This window comes from Bacillus rossius, chromosome 13 (genome assembly GCF_032445375.1).
Source record: "Bacillus rossius redtenbacheri isolate Brsri chromosome 13, Brsri_v3, whole genome shotgun sequence".
NCBI classification, from domain to species: Eukaryota; Metazoa; Arthropoda; class Insecta; order Phasmatodea; family Bacillidae; genus Bacillus; species Bacillus rossius.
Window position 1 is genome coordinate 29,800,930 of NC_086340.1, and position 23,873 is coordinate 29,824,802.

Sequence of the window (23,873 nt, forward strand, 5' to 3'; positions counted from 1 at the left end):
AAATACGTTTTAAAATTAAACAGATACGGGTTAAAAATAGTTTTGCTCATTGAAATTGCATTGTCACTGTGTGTTGTGAAGATATATCAAAAGATTTGGAGGAATTTAGAAATCATTAAGCCAGGCTTTTGAATTGTTCAAAGGAGAAAAAAAAAAAGAAATTCCAGTTTTGAGAAGATAGATGTGGCAGACCCGTTTAAATTGTGTCGGAATGAAGCGTTTGAAAAAAGTATCACTCGAAAAGCGTTTATGAAGTATGAGAGGCAGAGAGGCTGCCGGGTGATTGAGAGTAGACTGCGCCTTCAAAAGATGACTCTGGATTGGACCTTTGCCGGCTGTGATCGTTGAGGTGTTGCGATCTTGTGACGAGGGATCCTGTGTTTGATCTCAATCTCCAGTATCATAATTTATGAGCACAGGTTTGGCACCTGGAGCCATCTGTGATTTTGGTCATCTTGAGTCTCTGAACATGGGTGTGACGTAAATGCTTCCCCACCTGAACATTACTGATATTTTCATTTTTCCCATTTTCCCCAACAAAATCCATGGGCTGCAGATACCACATGACCCCCTCCCCCATCCCTACCCCATTCTGCCTGTGTCCCACTCCAGTGGTGAGAAGGATCAGCACCTATGGAAATTTTTTTGCAAAACTCTTATAGTCTATACATTATGGTGGCTTCTATTACATTAGTCAAAGTGAACTACAGAATAGCTGTGTGAAGTCAGGCATGTAACAACCATGTCTCTGTTTATCTCTTGACTTGGTTAACTCTTACAGAGGTTTTACGTGGCAACATCTAGACAGCTGAAGCGATTGGAGTCCATCTCTCGCTCGCCCATCTACTCCCACTTTGGAGAGAGCATCACAGGTATGATGCTGAATGCTTGCTGATATTTCCAAGTCTACATAGTTGTTGGCTGTGTGGTTAGTTGAAAAGTGTTACACACCTATGATACAAAGTTTTTATTTTATATTCCATGTTTCAGAAATAATCTGCTGTAAAAGATCCATTACAATTTCTGTGGTAACCAGACTGAAAAGTTTTACATATGTACAGGAATGGAGAAAAATCCATTTTATAGTGCTCCTCAATATAAAAAACTTTGTTACAAAGTAAAAAAAAATTCATACACTCAATTTTATTACATAAAAGTTTTCACTGTATTTTATTGTTTTGGCAGTTTTACGCTACGTGTTCAGGAAAGTTTTATAGCAATGTATCTCACCGTTAACATCACCCTCTACCTGATAACTTAAATTGCATTTAGATTTTAAGGTGGTTTGGAACACTTAGGCCATTTTTATAAAGTAAGCAAGAAATGCAAGATGCCAAAAGTTTAATAACGACGTTTTGAAATACACTTTTATAAACTACGCAACATGAAACAATTCACTGTAAGCAAGGCCCAACTTCTTGCATTACGGCTTGCTTTTCCGCCTTTCATATTTGTAGTGAAGTGCCAGTCATTACACCACCAAAGGAAACTGCTGGAGGTTATTTACACTACTCAAAAATGTTATTGCACCACCGAGTTATTTTCCAAGCATTAGTTTACATTTAAGAGATTTCTGGGTTTGTTTTGGTTAGGTTGTACAATTAAATGTATGTGTTGATGTCATAAAATGTGTATACTTAATGATTATTCTCAGTAAACTTTTGATTATATGTTTGCATAGAAATTCAGGTGGTGCAAAACTTTTAAGTAGATTTTAAAGGAATGCTACCTATTGTAGCCTTTATCATAGTGCCACTTCCGGAAAATTTTTATATAGTTTTTTGTTTCATGGTCCATAGACCCCAAAACCATTGTCAACTCAAAAGTTTATTTATATTTATATATACGTATATCACAATTTTGTTGACACGATAACTGTCACAATTTTTCTCAAATCACTTCCAAACTAATATTAAAATCTAGTTTTGGAAATTCTCAGTCGAGTTCGTTAATGGGCAATATCCGACCAAAGGGGTAGAAATGGGGACAGTTTTTTTAAAAACATAAAAATCATAATATGGATATCACACCCGTTTGAATGTTTTATAACTCGTAGGAGTAATGCCAAAATCTTTTGTCTAATTAAGTTTTTGATACGACCAACCATAACTGCAAGGGGTTGAAAAAACATGGGTTGGTGGACAAAAAAAATCATAAATTTGTTCGTAGGCATAACATTGAATTTTTACAAATTATGTATTATTCTTATAATTTTTATCTAAATCTTTTGTCTGAAACAATTTTTTTTATAAGGCAAACCATTGTTGCAGAGGGGTGAAAAATTAAAGTGTAGATATTAAAAAAAATTCATAATAATACGTTCCATGTACACTGTTAAATCCGTTCTGTTTTATTATAAAACATTATTACCTACAACTTTCGTCAGAATACATTTTTATATTACCAACCATTACTGCAAGGGGTAGAATAAACAAGAATTGGAGGACAAAAAATATCATAACTCCCTTCAAAGGCACATTAGAATTTTAAAAAAAATTGGAACTCCCCTTGTAGGTACACTATCAAATTATTATTAGTATCAAATTTATTGGAATTTATTAATATCTATTTTAATCTTACCTTAAACATTTGTCCAAAAAATTAAATTGACCATGTATTAGTGTAAGGTATAAAAAATAATTGCATGATTACCTTCCTAGGCATATTAAGACATTTAATTCTGAATGCATTCAAAATATTTTTGCTGAATGGAATATGAGAAAATGTTAGATCAATTTTTTTTATATTGATGAACATTAAAAATTTTCCAGGGGTTTATAGAAGTTTCCAAAATATTTCCAAAAAAGTAGATACTTTGAAATCTACGTGCGCCTGTAGGCTGTGCCAAAAGGGATTTTTTTAGTTGGTTTATTTAAAAGGCGATCGAGTGTTGTGGGCTATATTTCAGGAGCCACAACAATCCGAGCCTACCATGTACAAGAGAGGTTCATCAGCGAATCTGAAGAGAAGGTGGACATCAACCAGATATGCTATTTTCCAGGAATCATTGCTAACAGGTAAATTCCGCCTGTTAATCGTAAAAAACAATGTTATCTTACATTTCATTTTCTAGTTATTTTGCTGCTTGTTCATTGGACTCTTTAAGTGTTCAATGTGAAAGGAAACCTGATGGTGAAATTGCTTCCGTACGCTTTTAATAATGACAGGAAAAAATTGCACAAAATTTAGGAAAGCATAAAAAGAAGTAAAATAAACTGTAAACTGTACATGAAGTACTGAAAAGTAATTAAAAATGTGTGGTGTGCATTTTTCTTTTACTGCAACTTATTTGAAATAAAACTTAAAAATTTGAACTTGTCCAGAAGTACATTTGTGTATTTGGTTGTCTAATGGGTAGTTCTGAAATATGGTGAAGTTAAATTATGAAAAAAATTATTTGATTTTTTTTAAAACATTGCCAAAAGTGCAGTAGATTTCCTATAGTCGGGCATCCACAGAGGTCTAGAATGCCTGATGGTCCTGCCCCAGTAAGGAATGTGCGGAGCGAATTAAGCGAACTTAAGCTAAAATTCTATCATTTTTAGCTAAGTTCAAATACGCTTTTACAGTATGGAGGTAAGTGGTAGTCAGAAGTGCTCTGTGCTGTTAGGAATCAGTAGGGAGCATTCTGCGTGAAAGTGATCAGAACGTTTTGCGTTTCTTCAGCAGAACTAGCAGTCATTAATAACAAATTTAGTTTTGGTCTGTATTTGGTCAAAATGTTTATTCTTTTGTTCCTGCTAAACAATATTTGTTGCCAAATACCATTTGACACATGTATTTGCTTAACAATTTAATGTTTTATGATCGTAGGAGAGTTAACTGTTTAATTTTCCGGGGAGGACCTCCAAAAAAGTAAAGAGCCCTGCAGGGCCCAGGAAAGTCTAGGGATGCCACTATCTACCCATAAGTACCTGCACACTGCACTGCATTCTAAGTGTTTTGCTAGTTCGGAGCTCATAATTGGCAGCAAGTGAATTGTGTCCTGCATGTCAGATCAGTGGCATCACCTGGTTGAGATGTGTTGTGCATGCCAGTTAAGGGCCCCGCTTACCTGGACACACATTCGGAAAAACAACGTACGTAATTTCAAAACTACTCAAGATATCCGATTGTGGTTTATTTATGAAAAACATTTAAGGATTTCCTGAGGGCTGATAAGTAGTTTGGTTTTTGGATTAAGTGTACAAACAGTATCTTTAGAAGAATTAAAATGGCTAAAATGCATGTTTTCAGAGTAATTTCTAGGCATTAAACAACTGGTACAGATTCTTGAAAGAACTTACGAGACTTACCTTACATCTTTATCTTCATTTCTTAACCACAGAATGTTATGGTCACCGCTCAAATTCATAGTTGTTCTATGCACGACGAGAAGACTGCGCACCAGTTCAGAACCGTATGCTTAGAGACAAAATCGTGCTGGAAGCACCAGTAAGCGTCGTGCTTATCATCCCGCCTCACTAACACAAATACAGCCCTGACTAGCCGGTTCCATTCATCTGAACTCTTTTGTTAAGTAATTCTTTTCACTCAATTAGTAGCTAGGAACTATTTGTCCTATTATGTTGTAGAGCTTAGCTAGCTTTGGAGCATTAGGATGGATGGCCAGAACCTGGCAAGGACTGGGGTTTACGTGAATGGAGCAGTTTAGGTAAGCAAGGTAAAAGGTATCAGGTACACAGACATTTTATTCAAATAAGAAATCATAACATAAGGTTACTGATGAAGTTAAGTCGATACAAATACAATAATCAAAAACAATGATTCTAGAAAAAACGGGCTTCAAGGGTAAGCTGGCTACACAGTGTAAGCGTTCCCATTATACAACACGAGTTAAAAGCAGTGCCAAGTATGCATTACAATTCAAACTTATTTACTTTTACAAACTGCTGCAAGGTGCAGTTACAATTACGGAAAAGCGTTACATTGACAAAACTACTGCAAAGTGCAGTTACATTTAAAGAAAATTGTTACATTATTAAGAAAAGATCAAATACGTGCGACGACGTCTCAGGGGAAGATATTTACCAATAAAAAATACTAAGTTTCCTGTTAAGTTACGTTAAAACATTAATCCAAACAGAATAATTTTAAGGTGACGGCCGAAAGGGAATTTAGACAAACCAATTTACAAATGACTCTACATTAAGGCAAGGGCCACCGCCTCACAGACAACTCAAACCAACTTACATTTTCCCCTGAGGTCGCACACACACGTAGTTCTAACTGAACCTAATTGACTACATGCTCGTAGATTGACAACCGAGCCTGACAAAAAAATCAAGAAAGAAAGAGGCTCCTGACCAATTTACAACTCCTTTTATAACATCGCGCCGCAGCGCGCGCATGCGCCAATCCACGAGGGAGGGGTGAACGAGTAGACATAGAACCACTAGGAGGGGAGAGAAAGGAGGGAGAAGGAGGGGAGCGGAGTGCCAGAGGCCGATGCGGCGCGCACAGTTCAAATCGCTACAATGTTAACATTTGAAACGGGTATAGGACAGGCTATGTTTCAAGTTGATTTTTTGTACATGTTGTTGGCAGAAATGACTGTCATATGTTAATTCCAAAATCTTCAGATTAGCTGGTCTGTGCTGTAGGCTTTTTCATGATAAGTCATGGCAGACTCATTCAGGAGGACTGAGGTTCGTATCCCCATCCACCTGTCCTGGTTTTGTTTTATTATGGTTTTCTGAAATTGCTTTTGACAAATTGTTCTCTTTTATAGCCCAGTGGCTCCCAGATTTTTTTCGATATTGACAGTTAAACAATTTTTTACCAACTTGGTGACTCCGAGTGACCCCTTCCCCTTCATTTCGTATCAATATAATTATATTCTTATCTACCAAGAACTATAACATGTTCCTCAGGACTGTCTTAGTGACCCTGAGTTTGGTAACCACTCTCATTCAAGCCATTGGCGATTCCGTGTTTTCTCCGGTGAGAGCATCTGTCTCTAATGCTGTGGCAAAGCTTTAACGTACAGGCAACTTCATTTTCCAAACGAGACCATTGTGAGGAACAATCACATTCTTACTAATGCTATTCATTACATACAAACACATAATGAGAGATGCAGGTTTCATCATTTGGTAAACATGTGGGAGTAAAAAACCGAAGCCAAACACAAAGAAAAAAACCAAAAATATGCATTACATTCTTACCAGAGTACCTTATGTGTAATTACAAAAATGTAATGAGCAAAGGACAATAAAAAATTAATATTAAATAAAATTTAAAATTTAGTTTGACCCTTTATTAAATTGATAAAACTAAACTTTTCATTGTTAAGGAGAGAAAACTTTATTGTTGAAAAGTCCTTAGGCTTTAGTTTTTAGTTGTCCTGTTTCAGGTGGTTGGCAGTGAGACTGGAGATGATAGGCAACCTCATCATCTTCTTCTCGGCCCTGTTCGCCATCCTGGGACGGGACACCATGAGCCCAGGTCTGGTGGGTCTCTCCGTCAGCTACGCTCTGCAGGTGAGCTTCTAGAGGTTTAAGCTGTGGTGCATGTTTCAGGGTGTCTGCAGGTCACGAAAATTATAGGTTTGTACTCGTACTCCTGGGAAGTTGAAAGAGTTGGGAGGCACTCTCAGTAGGCAAAGAGAACGATATGAGTTTTTTTCATGTGACACAAAAGAAGACATCTTGAAAAATTCAATTGTGAATAAAGATGAGTCCGAATGTGAAACAGCTTAATCAATACCTAAGATAATGCCACAAATGATGAGAGCTTAATCAAATTATGTTGTATGTGTTTTAACATAAGTTCATTAGTACGAATATACACAACACATCCTGTAATAATTAAATAAATACATGTAAAAAATATTTTATTCAAAATGTCATGAGAGATAAATATACGTCCACACAACTATGAATATACATTTCTCATTTGCCTAGTAATAGAATATGTCACCCATTAATAACTCTTAATTAGTTAATTATTATAAGTGGGGTAATATTTTCCAGGCTACTACAAAACACCCAATGTCATCAGCATGAGGAAGATGATAATGAAAACTATTTTGTACCGAAGCACATGTAACACTTTGGGTGCTACCTGTTTAAATACTTGCCCTTTCACCAATGCTGGCCATTTTAAGCGGTTTTCAACAACACAAAAAAAATATTTAACACTAATATAAAATAAAAATACCAACTTAGTAATATATTTTAACACTTAAATTTATTTTAATGTACAATTTATATATATTAGACATATTTTAACATTTTAAAACCTTAGCTCAAAATACTATGTTTTTTATGAAAATAAAAATTTGAAAATTACACTTTGATTTCAAATACATAATTTAATTTGAACAAAAGCAAAAAAATATTTCAAAACAATTCATATAAATGTTAATTAAATATACTCAGAATTAAGTTTGAGTGATTCTAGATTTTTTTTTATTTTTTGAAACCCAAAAATCATGTAAGTAAAAGTTACGTTTTTTTGAAAAATTCTTACTGCATAATTTATAGTAATTTTATTGATGAATTTGATCTCCAAACTAGTAATTTTACTATACACAAGTGAATAAATTAAAAAAAAACAACATACAATTATGTTAGGTAGTTTTTCTTTGAATGGAAAACCTTGAAACATGGTGTTACACAAAAAGCAAAATTGCAGACACTGCACTGGTACGAGGTATCCTTCCTTCTTACTTTTCCAGTATCTTTCAAACCTTTTTCTGCACAAACTTTACATCTTCTTTGGGCTTTCTTTTTCCCTGGAGCAATGGGAATCCTTTCTAGAAAGTATTTTCCTGAAAGACGGGAAAGCTGAGTCCCACTTGCTCCAGGATTAGATGGTTCTTCCACTGCAACTGCTAAGTCGCTGCAGACTTTCTTCAAAAACTCAGTCAGAGAGACAGGAGAATGGTCACTTGCTACTTGATTGTACAAGATGCACACATTTGATACACACATCAGTATCATATGGAAAGCCAGCTTGCGCCACCATTTTACTGTTCTGTGCTCAAACACACCGTATGACATTCTCTGGTCTGACAAGTCTACACCAAATTTTTTTTTGTTATAGTCTACTACAGCTGCTGGCTTGGTAACTTCATGACCTTGTTTGTTTGTAAATGTCACCATTTCTGCTGTATGTCGAGTACTGATCATGTACACCTCACGTTTATCCTTCCAACATAAAGCCAAAATATTGCCCTTACGGCGGTAAATTTGCTCTCCACGTTGAAGTCTTGGGTTGCGAAGTACTTTTGGCATTCCTCTTCTGTTTTTTTGCACCGTCCCAACTAAAGCTGTTTGAATATTCTCCAATTCTGTGGCGAGAGTTGGACTAGTGTAAGCTAAGCTATCAAGTAATCGCAGCACAACATTTGTGACAATATTCTCTTGTCCACAAAACACATCAAAATTCCAGATATAATCTGAATCAGATTCAGACAACATGTATATTTTTATGCCATAACAGTTCGGTTTCTGGGGCATATACTGTTTGAAACTTAGCCTTCCCCTAAAAGCACACATGCCTTCATCAATAGTCACATCTTCTGCTGGCTGATATCCATCTCTGAATTTATGGCGAAAGGTTTCAAACATTGGCCTGACTTTGAAGAGTGGATCAAAACCTGCTTCCCCTTTTTTCTTCGCATTTCTGTTGTCATTCAGGTGGAAATGTGACAAAATGGAAATAAATCGGTCCCTGCTAAACAAGTTTGGGCAAAAATTGCATGATATAACAGGATCTGTGCTCCAGTGATTTGTAATTGATGCTCATGTGAAGAATCACTGCAATAAATTTCCGCACATCATTTTGTGTTACAGTTGTCCAATTTCGCAATCTACTATGTGGAGAGATTTGATTCAATGCCCTCTTCTTTTGTATCACCTGCCGAGCATACAAATTAGTTTGTTCTTTCATGTGATTTATGAAATCTTTGTCAATAAAATAATAAAATAAATCGGGCAACAAACTATTGGCATCCAGTTCTGGTTCTTCAGTCATACCAGAATGTCCAGTAAAAACATTTACCTATATTCGGTATCTGATCTCGATCACTCCATCCATCTTCAGTCTTTTCACTTCTCATATGTTGCTGTCCAGTTTCTCTTGATCGACCCCTTCCTCGTTTCTTCCGAACATCTTTGCAGGAAGCTGAAGAAGCTTGATTTACTTCTGCAACACTACTTTCAACAGAAGAATCTGAGAAAAAAAAGATTTATAAAATACTACAAATATATAAATAAAATAATAAAATGTAACTTTTATATTTACTCATTACTTATGTTGTTGTGGTTTGTATAACATAAATAAATACACAGAAATATTTCCTAGTCTAAAATAAAATTGCCACATTTATTACTTACCAGGATCACTAGACATTTCACTGGCTTGATAATAATCAGGATCATCTTCACTGTTCTCCACATTATCATCACTATCACTTTCACTCCATTCAAAATCGGTATCTTGCTGCATTCCGCAAAATGCCACGAGAACGAGCGGAACTGCAGTGTGAACGAACCAGAATTACCGCGCGAACGAAGGAAACAGCCGTGTGAACATCAGAATAAAAAGTAGTATATTTACCATTCACCTGCCTGTCAATCCTAAACAGTGCTACTATCTAGTGGCTAAAATATGTACTGCTAGGGATTCAATAACTAGCTCACACTAGGGAGAGAAAGACTAACCAAATATGAAGAACAGTGGTGCCATCTAGACATTGAAGTGGAACTGAGGAAACCAAATTACATTTACCGATAGAATAAAACTACGAGGCGCACATTCAGATACTAAATAGCAAAAAAACTATAATATTTATTAATAAACATTCATCGGTAAAAATATCAACAGTATACAAAGGCATTTAGAAAAGTTTCCGAAGAATGCGGACGTCGTAATATTACAGTAAAATACATATATCAGTGCTGGAATTCGGCAACGTAATATTACGTCGCTAGCAGTTTTCAAAGCGATCGCGGCAACGTAATATTACGTCGGCAGCACCCAAAGTGTTAAGTTTTATTCTTTAAACTATAGGTTTGTTGTGCGTCTTTATGTGTAGTGTGCTAACATAAAAACTTTGAAGTTCTTCTGCATGAAATACCACGTGTTGCCTTGCGTGGTTCTTTAATTTTAAATTGTAAGAGATTCAAGTAAATTCGACCAGAGAATTTTTCCATTGTAAATTACTTTGTGTGTTACTTAACGACATAACTTCTATCTTCATTAGCATTTTTAAATTCTGTGTTTATTTTGTGTCCCTTCGTGTGAGTTAATTTTATTGCCAGTCATTTGTAGTCAAATTGAACTCTGTGCTCACTGAAGATGACCATGCTCTGAGAGTTCCTTATTTGGTATGGTTTTTTTTTCCAGATGACCCAGACGCTCAACTGGCTTGTACGAATGACGTCCGATGTGGAGACGAACATTGTTGCAGTGGAGAGGATCAAGGAATATGCAGAGCACAAGCAGGTAACTGTGACCTCATTAATGTACTTCATATATCTACAGCACAATTGTGAAAAACAAACATTTATTAGTCAGAAATTGAAATCATCTTCAAACTAAAGCCAAGCTGGATTGTAGATTTTGGTTTGGGAAAATGTTGGCCTGGGAAAAAGTTCCCTCTGGAATCAGGATGAGATCACAAATTGTTCAGAGGTATAAAAATTTTAAGAATTACTATAAATTTACAAAGAAATGTTGTTTCACTTTTATATATATATATATGTGTGTGTGTGTATGTATATATATTAGGGATGGGATTTTCGAATCTTGGATTCGTCGAATATACCGAATCCTATGGATTCGAGGATTCGTAGGATCCGAGGAGGGATTCGAGGTAGGATTCGAGGTGGGTTTTTAAGAGTTTTAGGTAGTAATTGAAATTGTAGTGCTCGGCGAAGTTCGAAAATTTAGAACCGAACTGAACTCTTACGTTCGGTTCGGTTCTAAACCTCTTAAAATATATTCGAAAAACTGTACGTTCGTTTAAAAAAAATTACGTTTTTCTAATTTTCTAACCCCCATTTGAAACCATTCACAAAACAGCACAACAAAATTCCATTACTTGTAATATTCCGACTTGTATCGCATAATCGTCGCCTCAACAGTTTCAAGCGCAGACAAAGTAAAAAAAAAATTATTAATCGTCGCATAACTCGCATAGCATTTTTTTCATATAGGCGCGCTTTGTTTTTTGTTTACTTAAGAGATTTTTTTATGCATTTCTCGTACTACGTAATATAAACTATCGTACAAATGCCAAAGATATTGTCTATTATAGTTTTAACTATAGTGCGTGTACGAGAAGTATTGTGAAATCACCAAAGATTGCGTACCCCATACGTTAAACTAAAGCGCATGTACGAGAACTCTCGTATTTCGGCAAAACTAACGTGATCAAGTTAACACAAGACAAATGCGGTAGGAAATGATTACGTAAATTACTGGGATGTATTTATTTTCTTTGCCTTTTTTGGTTATAACAGTCAGGTACTGAAAATAATAATTTAATCTTGTGTATTAAAAGTACTGGCCAGTAAATTTTACAGTACGGTACTAAGTTGACTAGCGTAGTCGCGGCAGCCATCATTATTTCTCGTGTTTTCTTTTTTCCGACGCAAATTTCTATAACCACAATTCTTACGTTACGTTTACAATATTATTGTTCTTGAGGTCATTTGCGATGAGCAGGTTTACGTCGTTTATATTAAGTTTTCCAAATAGAGAAAATATAATGTCGACCCATATGACCCAGAACCACCCCAAAAAATGTTTAAAGTTTCTTCTGACGAGCAGCATTCTTCCAAGAAAACAGCAACTGCAGTCAGCGAGTTTTGTAATGTAGCTTAATTCACATTCGACTTTTTTTTAATGTCCTATTAAAAAGTTTTACTTATTAAAAATGTTAGGTTATGTCTACCACAAAAATATGTTATGTGGCCTTATGCTGAATGTTCGTCATCTTTATAATAATATATTTTTTTTAAATGAAGGTTAGTGTACACTGAAAAAGGAAGATAGTCTTTTTGAAATTTAGATGGAACTTATTTATGAATTAAAAGAGAGAGAGAGTTTGTGTGTGTGTGTGTGTGTATATATATATATATATATATATATATATATATATATAAATTAAATGCAAAATGATTTTCTCTAAACTGTTTTATTTCCTTTATTATTTATTGCATAAACTTTACTTATAAAATGTTTTGCAATGTTTTAATAAAGCTAACCTATATAATGTTTTAAATTTACATATGGCTGGAGAACCTTTCGTTCTCACCATTCAGTGAAAGACCAAAATGCTGGTGGCCGGTTCATTTTAATTCAAAACAATTAATTTCTGTATGAGGTTCAGTTCGGCTCGAAATTTTTTTTCTATGGTTCGATTCAGTTCGGTTCGGTTCGAAACCAGAGAACTGAGGTTCGTCCAGCTCTAGAAAATTGTATACCTAAACTATATTATGAAGGTATCGGAAATAGCACAAACATAAGATAAACTATGCTGAATTTTGTTAATTAGCATAACTACTCAATCATTTCCAACATTCAATAATATAACATTGCAAAAAAAAACGTAACTTTTATTAAATGGTGTATGTTATACAAACGTATTTTATTGAAAACATAGGAAGGATTAATTTAACAGAGAATTAGACAGATGCAAACTTACGTGTGTAGTTTTTGAGGTTATTTGTCTCTATTTTATATCAGGTGTATACACTATGCACTTATTTTATAATTTTATAAATACACATGTGATTTTTTTTAATACATAGGCCTATGTAATTTTTTAAAATAAATGTGTGATTTTTTTTAATAACATGTGAAGTTTAGTGTGGGACTGGGATTCGAGATTCGATGACAAACACTGAGGATTCGAACAAGGATTCGGATTCGACCAAAATGTGGATTCGTCCCATCCCTAATATATATGTATATGTATATATATGTATATATATGTATATGTGTATATATATATCCCGTTGTTACAATCCCGTTTTTTACGCCCTCTTTTCGAGGAAATGTGAAAATTTGGTTTTAAAATGTCAAAAATATGGAAATATATAGGCTGAAAATTTGTTTGGAAATGTATTGTGCTGTGTTTCTCTTGGCGCGCACTGTACTGCACTGAAGCAGTGTACACGCCCTCCCCTGACTGAATCATCTTCACCTTCTACCCATTGTAACGGTTCTGCAGCGTTAGCATGTCTTCCCGCTGGCTTGCATCTAACTATAAACTATTCGTATTTGATTTGATCTTGAATTCTAACACTTTGAAATAACGAATATTTGTTTCCTTACAAATATTTGCCATAACATACCTCGTGAGTTTGTCATATATCAACGTTCACTGCTGAAGTTAAGTAATTTGTGCAATATAAATACCCCTTTTTGATGTGTTAATGGGTTTTCATAATCAAAAACATGTCTCGATAAACAGAAACTGAAAAAAAATTGCATAAACGATTCAAAACACTGCATATTTGTCATATCAAATGTGAAAAAAAGCTATTATTTCTATTATTTTCGTCACATGCACCAGAAGTGGGGAAAAAACAAACATCAAAAACCATTTGTAATGTTGCAGAACCCTGCCCTCCTAATTAAATAATTTTCTTTTAAACTTCTTTTTGGTATATGTGAATAGTAATAAGTCAATGTTTTTTGAGTGATGTATAAGTTATGAAACAGTATAATCAGACGTTATGAATATTAATATATGTGATTTGCACGTGCTCTTTGGTTTAAGAAGGTATTTTGTATTTTATTAGACATTTTTAATCACTACTATTTTTTATGTAATTATTCACAAAGAAGTCGCTGTTCTAGATTTTTACCTGTTTAGGCCTACTTATTCAGGTTTTTCTCAATAAGTTTAATTTTGTACAGTAATTCGTATTATAATTATTGTTCTTAAATTTTATTAACGTGTTGTAATATAATTATAAATCACGGGACTGTGTCTGGGCTTGTGTGATGGTTAGAAAGAGAGGCATGAGAGGCCTGTAAGTGGGAGTGAGAAAGGAACAGTGCTTCCCCGCCAACCGAGATAAAGACGGTAATTCCCCCCCTGCATGGGAACTGTGTGATAACTGCTGTCTCACGGTGTGGGAGAGAGAACGAGAATGGAAGTCCCCGATTTCGATGTGAAATTGAAAAGAGACCGCTTTTCGACGGGCAGATGTATGAATGAAACGAGTAAATGAACCATTGGAAGTGTTTGGATTCGTCGGGGCATTCTGTTTGAAAAAATAAAAACAAAATTACCATCAGCGTTGAACATCTGTTTATTTTGTATATAACGAACCGTTATACATTGACTACGATACCACAAACCTTTGAGATTGGCATTAAAAGACGTAAATGCTATAGTTTCAACGTGTATAAATCAATAGTCACAAGTTAGCTAACACTATGTGATACATACCGTAGCATCTTAATGTATTTATCTATGATGAAACAGATGTTGCCATTCAAAAATATAAGAATAAAACAACATAAATAATGATTAAAGATTCCACATGAAATTAACAGAAATTGTGTTTATAATATTGCTGAACTAAAATACAAATTACCTGGTTGCTGGCACAAAAACTTGGTTAATAACTAGTGTTTAAATATATAAATATGATCTCGTTAAATCACTAATTTGGGAAGAAGGCATTCTAAAAATTAATGTTTTTTGGGAAATAGATTCCAATGGATTTCACTGTATTTTGAGGTTTGCGAAAAATTTCTGGACCAATATGTAGAGTAGCAGGTTGTGGAAAATAATGTGATTAGTAGAGACGGGAAAAAATGGTGTAATGATTTTTACGTGAATTTTCGCGAAATTATGCGAATATTGTGGTAAACAACAACAAAACGCGAAAAATGGCCTTTCTCGCAAAAAACTACGAAAATTGGTTATGTACATTACCTTGATGGATCGTTTCGCGAGGGAACAAATTAAAAAAAAAAAAAAAAAACTACGTCAGCCGACAAACGATGTATGCAAACTTGCCAATAATTTATGTTAAGTACTAAATAATACAACGTTGGGCATACTAAGAACATAAAAATAATATTTTATTTCTGCAATTGAAATGTAAATATGTACGGCGGCTAGGGATGGTCGGGTACCCGAAATTTCGGACAGTGTTTCGGGTATCAAGTATACCCGAAATATCGGGCACCTTGGAAAACGGCAATACCGCACGGCGCAAGTAAACAAAGCTTCTTTTTTTGGAACGCGCGGCAGCTGCAGGAACATGCCACGCCGCCGCCGTCCCGGCGCCAGCCGGTGAAGTGAGTGTGTGTGAGAGATAAGATAAAGAAGGTGCCCGGTCAGCAAGTGTGTTTGTGGGAGGGGGAGACAGATATAAGAGAGCGAGCCCTGCAGCAAGCGGAAGTGGTCAAGGTCAACATTTACCGTTACTCTCGCTGGCTGACTAACGATGCAGCTGGTCGCCCACCTCTCTCTCTCACACACACACACACACGCGCGCGCGTACGCACGGCGGATGCTCACTGCTCAATAGTCACAAAGTAGTGTTCAAGGCCGGTGGATCTGCTTGCTGTGTGCGAGAAGGATTATAAGCTGACTTTAATTACACACATTGTAGTTGCGTGGCATTTACAGAAAGTGGTTGTGAATTGTTTCTATTTAATTCATGTCATTATTTTACCAAAATGGATACCAGTGGAAGTGTAGGTCAAACAATCAACAGTGACAATGAACATTCAAGCAGCTACCCAAACACAATTTAGTTAATAAGCACTTTATTTCCAAGATTAATATGCACTCTATTTTTTAGTTTAATGTTTAACTTTCATATCAGTGCGGTATAGTAAATAAATAAAAACAGTTCAGGTTTGTCAATGCAAACTTAAGTACGACTATTTTATGTTCAAAATTTATTTCATTAACTGATTTTGATGCCCGACCGAGATTGCCCGAGCCCGAAAATTTTGGACAATTACCCGCCCGAGCCCGCCCGAAGTCAAATTTCTCTGCCCGACCATGCCTAACGGCGGCCATCATGGCTTCAGTCAAGATTATGGCCAGCGAAGCGGTATATAGCCAGACTGCTTGACAATTGTGTTGCTAGCAATGCTCCAGTGAGAAAGCGTTCTAAACTACCAAAAACGTTACGTAAATAACGAGATTGAATTAGTGAAATAAAATTAATTAAAATTTTTAAATCGCAGTGGAACGTTTGATTCCAAAAGACACGGATATTGGAATATTAACCATACATTTGCGCAGTTGTAACACTTTTCAATATATCGATTTAGTGATCAATCCACTATTTACTACACGGAATAAAATCGATACGCCAAATTCGTGTTTACGTTCATAAACAATTATTTTTGGTGCTTATAGTGTGTTGTGTTATATTGTGGAGGTTGTATCATTGTTTTGTTTCCTGGATCGTTGTGCAGCATGAGGTAATATTGAGTGTGTTTTTTCTTTACCGCGATGCCAAAAATTAAAGCCACCCCCGAGTCGCGTGCAGTAGAGTTCAAATCTGAAGGGTTGTATACCTCAAACAAAATTTTGTTTTGCAAATGGTGTAATTGTAGAGTGGACCATGAAAGACGTGACACTGTTGTCAAACATGTGCAAGGCAAACATCACATTAAAGTAAGGTTAGGTAGTCCCGGTACCAGCAACAAACGCCTTGCAACACTGGAAGAGGTAGCTATAGTTGGAAAGAAGATGAAAGATGACAGGGAAAATTTCATTTTGGAAACCACAGAAGCATTTATTTCGGCGAACATACTACTTGAAAAGTTAGATGACAGTAAATTCCGTGACTGGATAAACAAAAATGTTCAGGGAGGTGGGGATATTCCTTCCGCCAGTTCCCTTCGTAGAAAATATATCCCCAAATTAGGCGATAAAATTGAAAATGACATTAAGAAAGAGTTTGAAGGTAAAGATATTTGTGTCCTTTATGATGAAACAACTGACAAAGGTGGAAGATGTGTTTTCAAAATTCTCTTTAAGAAATTGGAACCAGCCAGTAACCAGACCACAAAGCTAGTTGCTTCCACTGTACTTGATGCTGCAAACTATGCAACATGTTCAAAAGAAATTTTGGATACTCTAGCAAAGTATGGAATTGAATTTGATTCAGTTAAGGCCATAGTGAGTGATTCTGCTCCTTATATGACAAAATGTTTCAATAATCTGTCTGGTCTACTGGAACATGCAGTTCATTTGCAATGCTGGACCCACAAGATGCACTTAGTGGGCAACACTTGGCAGACTTCAATAACTCTGTTAAACATAACAGTGGCAAAGATCAAGAAGGCATTTTTGAACAGCAGGAAAAGGAAACACCACTACTTATCCTACATATCAGAAAAGTATGGAATGTCCAGTGGAAAAGTAAAGGTGTTCTCTGAGCCAGTTTTAACGAGGTGGAATTTGTGGTTCCGTTCAGTAGTTTACATTTGCAGCTATTTGACATCATTGAGTTCTTTGCATCATCTGGTAAAATATCATACTATGACAACAGTAGTATTACTTGGCTAAAGGAGAGGAGCTCTGCAGAACTGATACAAATCAAAGTTGAGGCTAAATTTGTTTCAGAATACTGCAAGCCAATTGAAGAGCTAATAACTTTTCTTGAAGGTTCTTCTTATGCAACAGCACACATCCTGTGCTGTAAACTAAATGAAATAGAGACAAAACTACAGTTGCTAAGCACTGGAAAAATCGAGCAGTTCAGCCCTTGTATGGTTTTGCTTGAGCAGTTGTCTGCAGTTAAGAAAGCTGAGGAACTGTCATCACTTAAAGCAGCAGCAGTGAAGGCACATTCCAAACTTCAAGATTTGAGGAAAAATGATTCTGCTGCAAAATTGTTTTTGAGCATGAGTGTTCTGCTTAATCTCAGAAACATTTTAAAACGAATCCCAGATAACAAACAGCTTCAGAAGGATATGAACAACATACCTTTTATCAAACAACTTGCCCTGCAAACCTTTTTAGAAGGTTTTCTTGCCATGAGAAACACAATCGTAGAAGATCTAGGGAGGCCAGAATGTTCTAAAGTAGACATGGTGAATCTGCTGTGCTCATTGAAGGCTGACCATAGTGATTTTGCTTCAGGATGTTTGAAGGCAATATGGTTGCCTACCAGTAATGTGGACAGTGAGAGATCATTCTCCCAATACTCACTTGTAGTGAGCGACAGACACCGCAATCTTCTGCCAGCAAATGCAGAAATCTTGACAATGGTTAGTTTTAATTAATGGTCAATGACTCAATGAGTGAAGTGCAGAACAATTATAGGGATCATATAGGAGTTCTAAGATTTTAATTAATGTATATTATTTTGTTCATTTTAGAGGTTATCGATATCGTCAATAATAATTATTGTAGTTTATGCTTAATGCATAAAGGTATTTTATTGAAAAATAGATTGTTTTTGAATTTAATTGACTGCAGAAATTAATGATGGGAAATATTTAAGTTTTAAAGGCTTTTTTGCGAGTAACCTAATCATGTATGGGCTTTTTTTTTTTATAAAACCACAAAACACCGAAATCCTTAGTTTTTAAAACGAAATTAACAAAAATATAAAACCATATTTTCCTGTCCCTAGTGATTAGGAAATGAAACAAAAAGTCGGTTGGTTAGGTTAGTTTAGTTGCATAATAAAAAAATATATATTTTTATTTTATAGTTTAAATATTTTAACAAACATTTTCCATATAATTATTGTAGCTTACAGAACCTAACCAACCTTTCACTTTAGTATTGTTTGTCTAATTTTCCTTAAGTTGTTACATGTTGTGGAAAAATATTTTTTGTGGAATTCTAATTTTTATTTTTACTATTCAAATTCAATATTTGTATTTGTGAATAATTTGATATTTATATTCAATTTGAACTAAGAGACTGATGTTTGCACAGGCCTACTGTCTACACATTTATTTTTACTTCATTTCAGTAACATTTTTGGTTTGATTTTGTGAACATTCGTTGACGACCGGCACTTTATATGATATACTGTGTTTTATCGCATAATCCATGCACTGTTATTTTAGGGTGTCAAAATTTGGAAGAAAACATTCTCGCACAAATGTCACGTGATGTTTTTGGTCCCACTGTTAGAGTCTGAGCACTTTTTGTAGGTAGTAAACATGACAGGATGATATAAAGCATCGTACAACAGCAATCAGTTTTCAAGTTGCTGTGAGGCAGTTTGGTAGTTATAATGGGAAAATACATTAATAACAATACGTATTTAAGATGTAGCTGCACAATAAAATTTCCCATCCAATATGATCTAATTTTTCGATCACCCATTTTCTCAATAAGGTGTACATAATTTTTTCCATGTGAGTCGTTGCCAGTAAACATCTTTTCCCTTACAAAATGATGTATTTTAAAGTTGAAATCTATTTTTTTTCCTTTGGAGAGTACCACTTAATTATTTAATTAAGAGAAATACAAAGTTTTCTGATGTGTAAATTTTCTTTTAAAGATGTTTTCAAATGTTATAACCTTTATCTGTTCGTCTTCATCACCGCTGTGTATCGCTTATAAAAATGTAGCCAGCGCTAGTTCGCATAATTCATGTTTGGTAACGTTGATGCCCGTATAGAGTGCACACTTGTAGTCGAATATTGATATTGATAGCTTGCCTATTGAATGGAATGCGTATGCTCTGTCTGGTGCCGAGTAAACTACATTAGATAGCCCACTCTTTGTTTGTTAGTGTGTACTACGACAATAATTAGGAGTTAGTTCCTGCTCACATTCGGGTCAAGGTTTTCGTTTTTCTATTTAAAGTTGGACAAAATATGTTTCTGTTGCATGCCTTATTAATTTTAATTGTTTGGCTTGCTTTTTATACTCTACTTTTTAATTAAACGTACTTTCCATGCAACATGTTTTAGTTTTATGAATAAATTTAACTCAACAAAAAATTTTTTTTTTCGCACACCCATACTTTTTATACTTGATTTTAGTATAGAATGTGCAAAATATTATGCGATAAAATACGATACTGATTTCTGGTTCATGTGAAATGATTAGAAAGGAGGGCTGTGCGTGAAACTGAATATCAGGAAATATTTCAGGATCGCAAAAAATTTTTTTATTCTGTCAAGCAGAAAAAAATCCCAAAATTTTTAAGAATTTTTTTAGGGTAATTACCTAATATGAAGCATTTTTATTTTCCACCACATTCAAAAACCTCAATTATGAGAAAACTATTACAGTAATAGACCTATTTAACATGGTGTTTGTTAGGCCTGATAACTCTATTAATGGCTTACTTAATTTTACTTAGAACTGATTTGAAAATATATTAGAATGGTCAGCCAACTAATATAAATGCTTTGTACGTATTTGTTGAATAGCACACACACCAAGGATAAAGGTCTCCCCCGAAAAAAATTCCTGTATCTGCCACTGAGTGCACAACACGGTGCTAGTTTTATTCAAAATGTGGCGAAGGAACTTGTATTGCTCAGGTAGAAAATATCAGGCTATAAATGTAAGACATAAGGACTCTGTTATCCGGACATGCTATAACAGGTTTTTCGAGCATATGTATACAGCGACTATCCGGATGCATGCACACCCCCACTCCCCTAGGCTTCCAACTGGTGATACTTATCTTGATAGCATAGACACAAAGATTTTTTCCTGTGCGTTGACACACAGCACAAAGAAAAACAGTTACTCTCTTTTACCCAAACACGGCACACACTGAACAACTTGTGCGAAACATGCCATGCTTCATAAATTAATAATTTCATGACATTTCCTTTCATTTCTGTATAAAATCATTCAAATGAACTGAGTGCCATATTAAAAGATAAGTTAAACCAAGCCTTACGCTGTGTTTATGCCAGTTTTGGTGATGGTTGTTGACTAATATGCTTTTATTGTGGATATTTCATTATTTTAAAGATTTTTGCTGTTAAAACAAGATAATATATAATTAAAAAAAAATAAAAGTTTGGTAGTAGAGAAGACTGAACACAGACTTGGTGAGAAAAATGGCACATTTTAACGTACAGGGGTCCAGGATGGGTCAGTCGGTCCAAAATATTCCTTAGCACGCTTTCCCCTCCTCCCTTTATAATGACCTTATTCTTGGAAACCACAAGAGGTCGTAACACGGTTTTACTGTATATTAGACTGTATTAAAGTAGCTATTTCTTTTTTGCCTTTGTTTAGGAAGCACCTTGGGAAAACCCAGCCATCACCGTGCCCGATAAGTGGCCGTCGGATGGCAGAGTGGAGTTCAAGGACTACAAGGTTCGCTACCGAGAAGGTCTGGACTTGGTGCTCAAAGGAATCACTTTCACCGTCCGCGGAGGAGAGAAGGTAAGTAAGGCGCTCCAGTGTCGTCACAGCGGGTGCCTGTTTGTCTCCGACACGCGGTCAGCGTGAATGTTCGGCCTTGCGCCGTGCCCAGGTGGGCATCGTGGGAAGAACCGGGGCGGGCAAGTCGTCGCTCACGCTGGGACTGTTCCGCATCATCGAGGCCGCAGAGGGCAGGATCCTCATCGATGGAGTGGACATCTCGCAGCTGGGTCTGCACACGCTTCGCTCGCGCCTCACCATCATTCCTCAGGTATCGGCCGTGTCCCCCGGGACCGTAGGGCTAGTGGCAGTGTGTGGCAAGAAGCAGCGGCCAAGTGCGTGAGACCGGCGTGGGCCGCAGGACCCCGTGCTGTTCTCGGGAACCCTGCGCCAGAACCTGGACCCCTTCGAGAAGCTGTCGGACGAGGACGTGTGGACAGCTCTGGAGCATGCCCACCTCCGAGCGTTCGTGAAGGGCCTGCAGGCAGGGCTGGGCCACGAGGTGTCTGAGGGAGGGGAGAACCTGAGGTGAGTCGTGGCGTGCTTGTCGCTGGTGCGTGTGCCGTGCGAGGGGGGCTTGTTGTTGACGTGCTGTGTGCGCAGCGTGGGGCAGAGGCAGCTGATATGCCTGGCACGGGCACTGCTCAGGAAGACCAAGGTGCTGGTGTTGGACGAGGCGACGGCCGCGGTCGATCTGGAGACTGACGACCTCATTCAGGTACCGCTTGAAAACTTCAGTATTTATATTTTTGATTCTTTTAGAATCTTTGCATAGTTTCCCTCCAGTCGTTTTTATTTTACAATTTAAATTTTCACTGAACATTTATAATAATACGTAAGGTATTGATTTGTTCAAAAAACATGTTTACATGCCACTCAACTATGTCTGCTAATATGACCTCTACACTTAATTTATTTAAGCTTATATTTTGTATAATGTGTGGGTAGGGAAAGACTCAGTTAAATGATTAGAACCATGTTTTTACAGTAAAATCTAAAAAGTTGGTTTTTTTTTTTTTTCACACTGAAAATTACAATACAGAGTAAAATTTCTAGCAAAACTACAGGGACTGAATTTTTATGTATTAGCTGTATAGGAGTTCTTTATGTAGATAAAAAATGTCTTGTGCTGGATACAGTTTTGACTGGGAGTTAGCAAATAGTGTTTATAACTTAAGAAGGCTTTTGTTATAAAGAGTTACAGTGGTTCATTTTGTAAAACTTTTAATATATTAAAATTTGTATTCTGTTTATAAATTCAAGTTATTTTTATTTTTCATAATCATAAATTTTACTAAAATAGTTTTTATTCAGCTGCATGTGTCATTACATTGCTGCTAATTAGGTAATTTATTCTCGTAATATTTATAATAACAGTTTTGCTTGTCATTTACAGCGGACAATAAGGACGGAGTTCAAGGATTGCACCGTGCTTACTATTGCACACAGACTAAATACCATTATGGATTCTGACAGGTAAGCATCCTTATTTTAACTTAGAACAGCTAAATAATTTCTTTGTTATGTTTTGTAAAATGTAATTGCTAGCTTTTGTTTGTTGATGGCTACTTTAAAAAATGTTTGCTTCTATCACGATTACTGTGCTCGACATGATATGATTATTTGGGTAGCAGATATTTGGGATTGCATAGTGTGTACTCATGGAACTATCCAAATATTGTGTGGTGTGATTTCGGGAAGTGATTGGGACGTGAAAGGGTGATCAGATCTGTTTTTAAACCATCGATGTTAAACCATAGTCTTGCCACTGTGCCATCTCTGTCCATACTATTTTTGACCTGCCCCGTCAGCATTGGTGGAAACAGGGCGGCAACAAGTATAGTCGCCGCACGATAAGTTCATACTTTTAGGAAGCCCTGCTTCAAGCTGGGATCTATTTTCAAGGTGACTATGTATCCTTCTGCCAAATATCAACAATAACATTGCCATGTGGAAAACCATGTGACTACCACATGGCAATGTTTTGGTTGGGTAACTGTCAAATAGGGATGCAATTAATGGATAATAAAATTACACTGCAATTTTTATAATTGGTTAAATGTCAGTAGAAAATGTCATAACACCATGTTTAATAATTCAAATATTATATATAAAAAAAATCTAAGCAAATTTTTATAGTTTAGAGTTTAAACCCAGCGTGGTGCTGTGTCTTCACATAATATCTATAAAAATTGATGTTAAGTTTTACAACAGAAATTTTGCTGCTTCGAGATTACTATATCACAAAGTGCTATGGTTGAAAGCATGAAAATTATGTCAGTATCATTTATGAAGAATTTAACTTTAAGAAATTATTCAGTATGAGGTAGCTATGTAAACTGTTAGTTTCCTAAAGCCGTGAGTGCCAGGCACATCACTGCCATTACATCGAGAGGTCATTTGTGAATAGAAAATAACAAGTTAGGGTAAATATGTAGTTGGGCGGTATTTGCGAAAAAAAATGTTAAAATTCCGAAAATACCTTTATTGTATGCTCTTCAACTTCCTCTTTTCATTAAAAGCGGCGGAGGTAAGAAATTCCAAATACTTTAGAAGATATCGAATT

The 23,873-nt window shown here is 35.9% G+C and overlaps 1 protein-coding gene across 4 annotated transcripts in view; it reads left to right on the plus strand.

Moving 5' to 3' along the window:
- Nucleotides 1–23,873, plus strand: part of LOC134538418 (multidrug resistance-associated protein 1-like) — a 190,034-nt gene that overhangs the window by 141,806 nt on the left and 24,355 nt on the right. For all 4 annotated transcript variants that reach the window (XM_063379726.1, XM_063379723.1, XM_063379724.1 and 1 more), the window contains 9 exons: nt 782–872; nt 2,909–3,017; nt 6,356–6,482; nt 10,357–10,455; nt 21,179–21,328; nt 21,420–21,578; nt 21,669–21,835; nt 21,911–22,025; nt 22,704–22,783. In XM_063379726.1, coding sequence (XP_063235796.1) covers nt 782–872; nt 2,909–3,017; nt 6,356–6,482; nt 10,357–10,455; nt 21,179–21,328; nt 21,420–21,578; nt 21,669–21,835; nt 21,911–22,025; nt 22,704–22,783 — 1,097 coding nt within the window. The remainder of the gene's footprint in view (nt 1–781; nt 873–2,908; nt 3,018–6,355; nt 6,483–10,356; nt 10,456–21,178; nt 21,329–21,419; nt 21,579–21,668; nt 21,836–21,910; nt 22,026–22,703; nt 22,784–23,873) is intronic.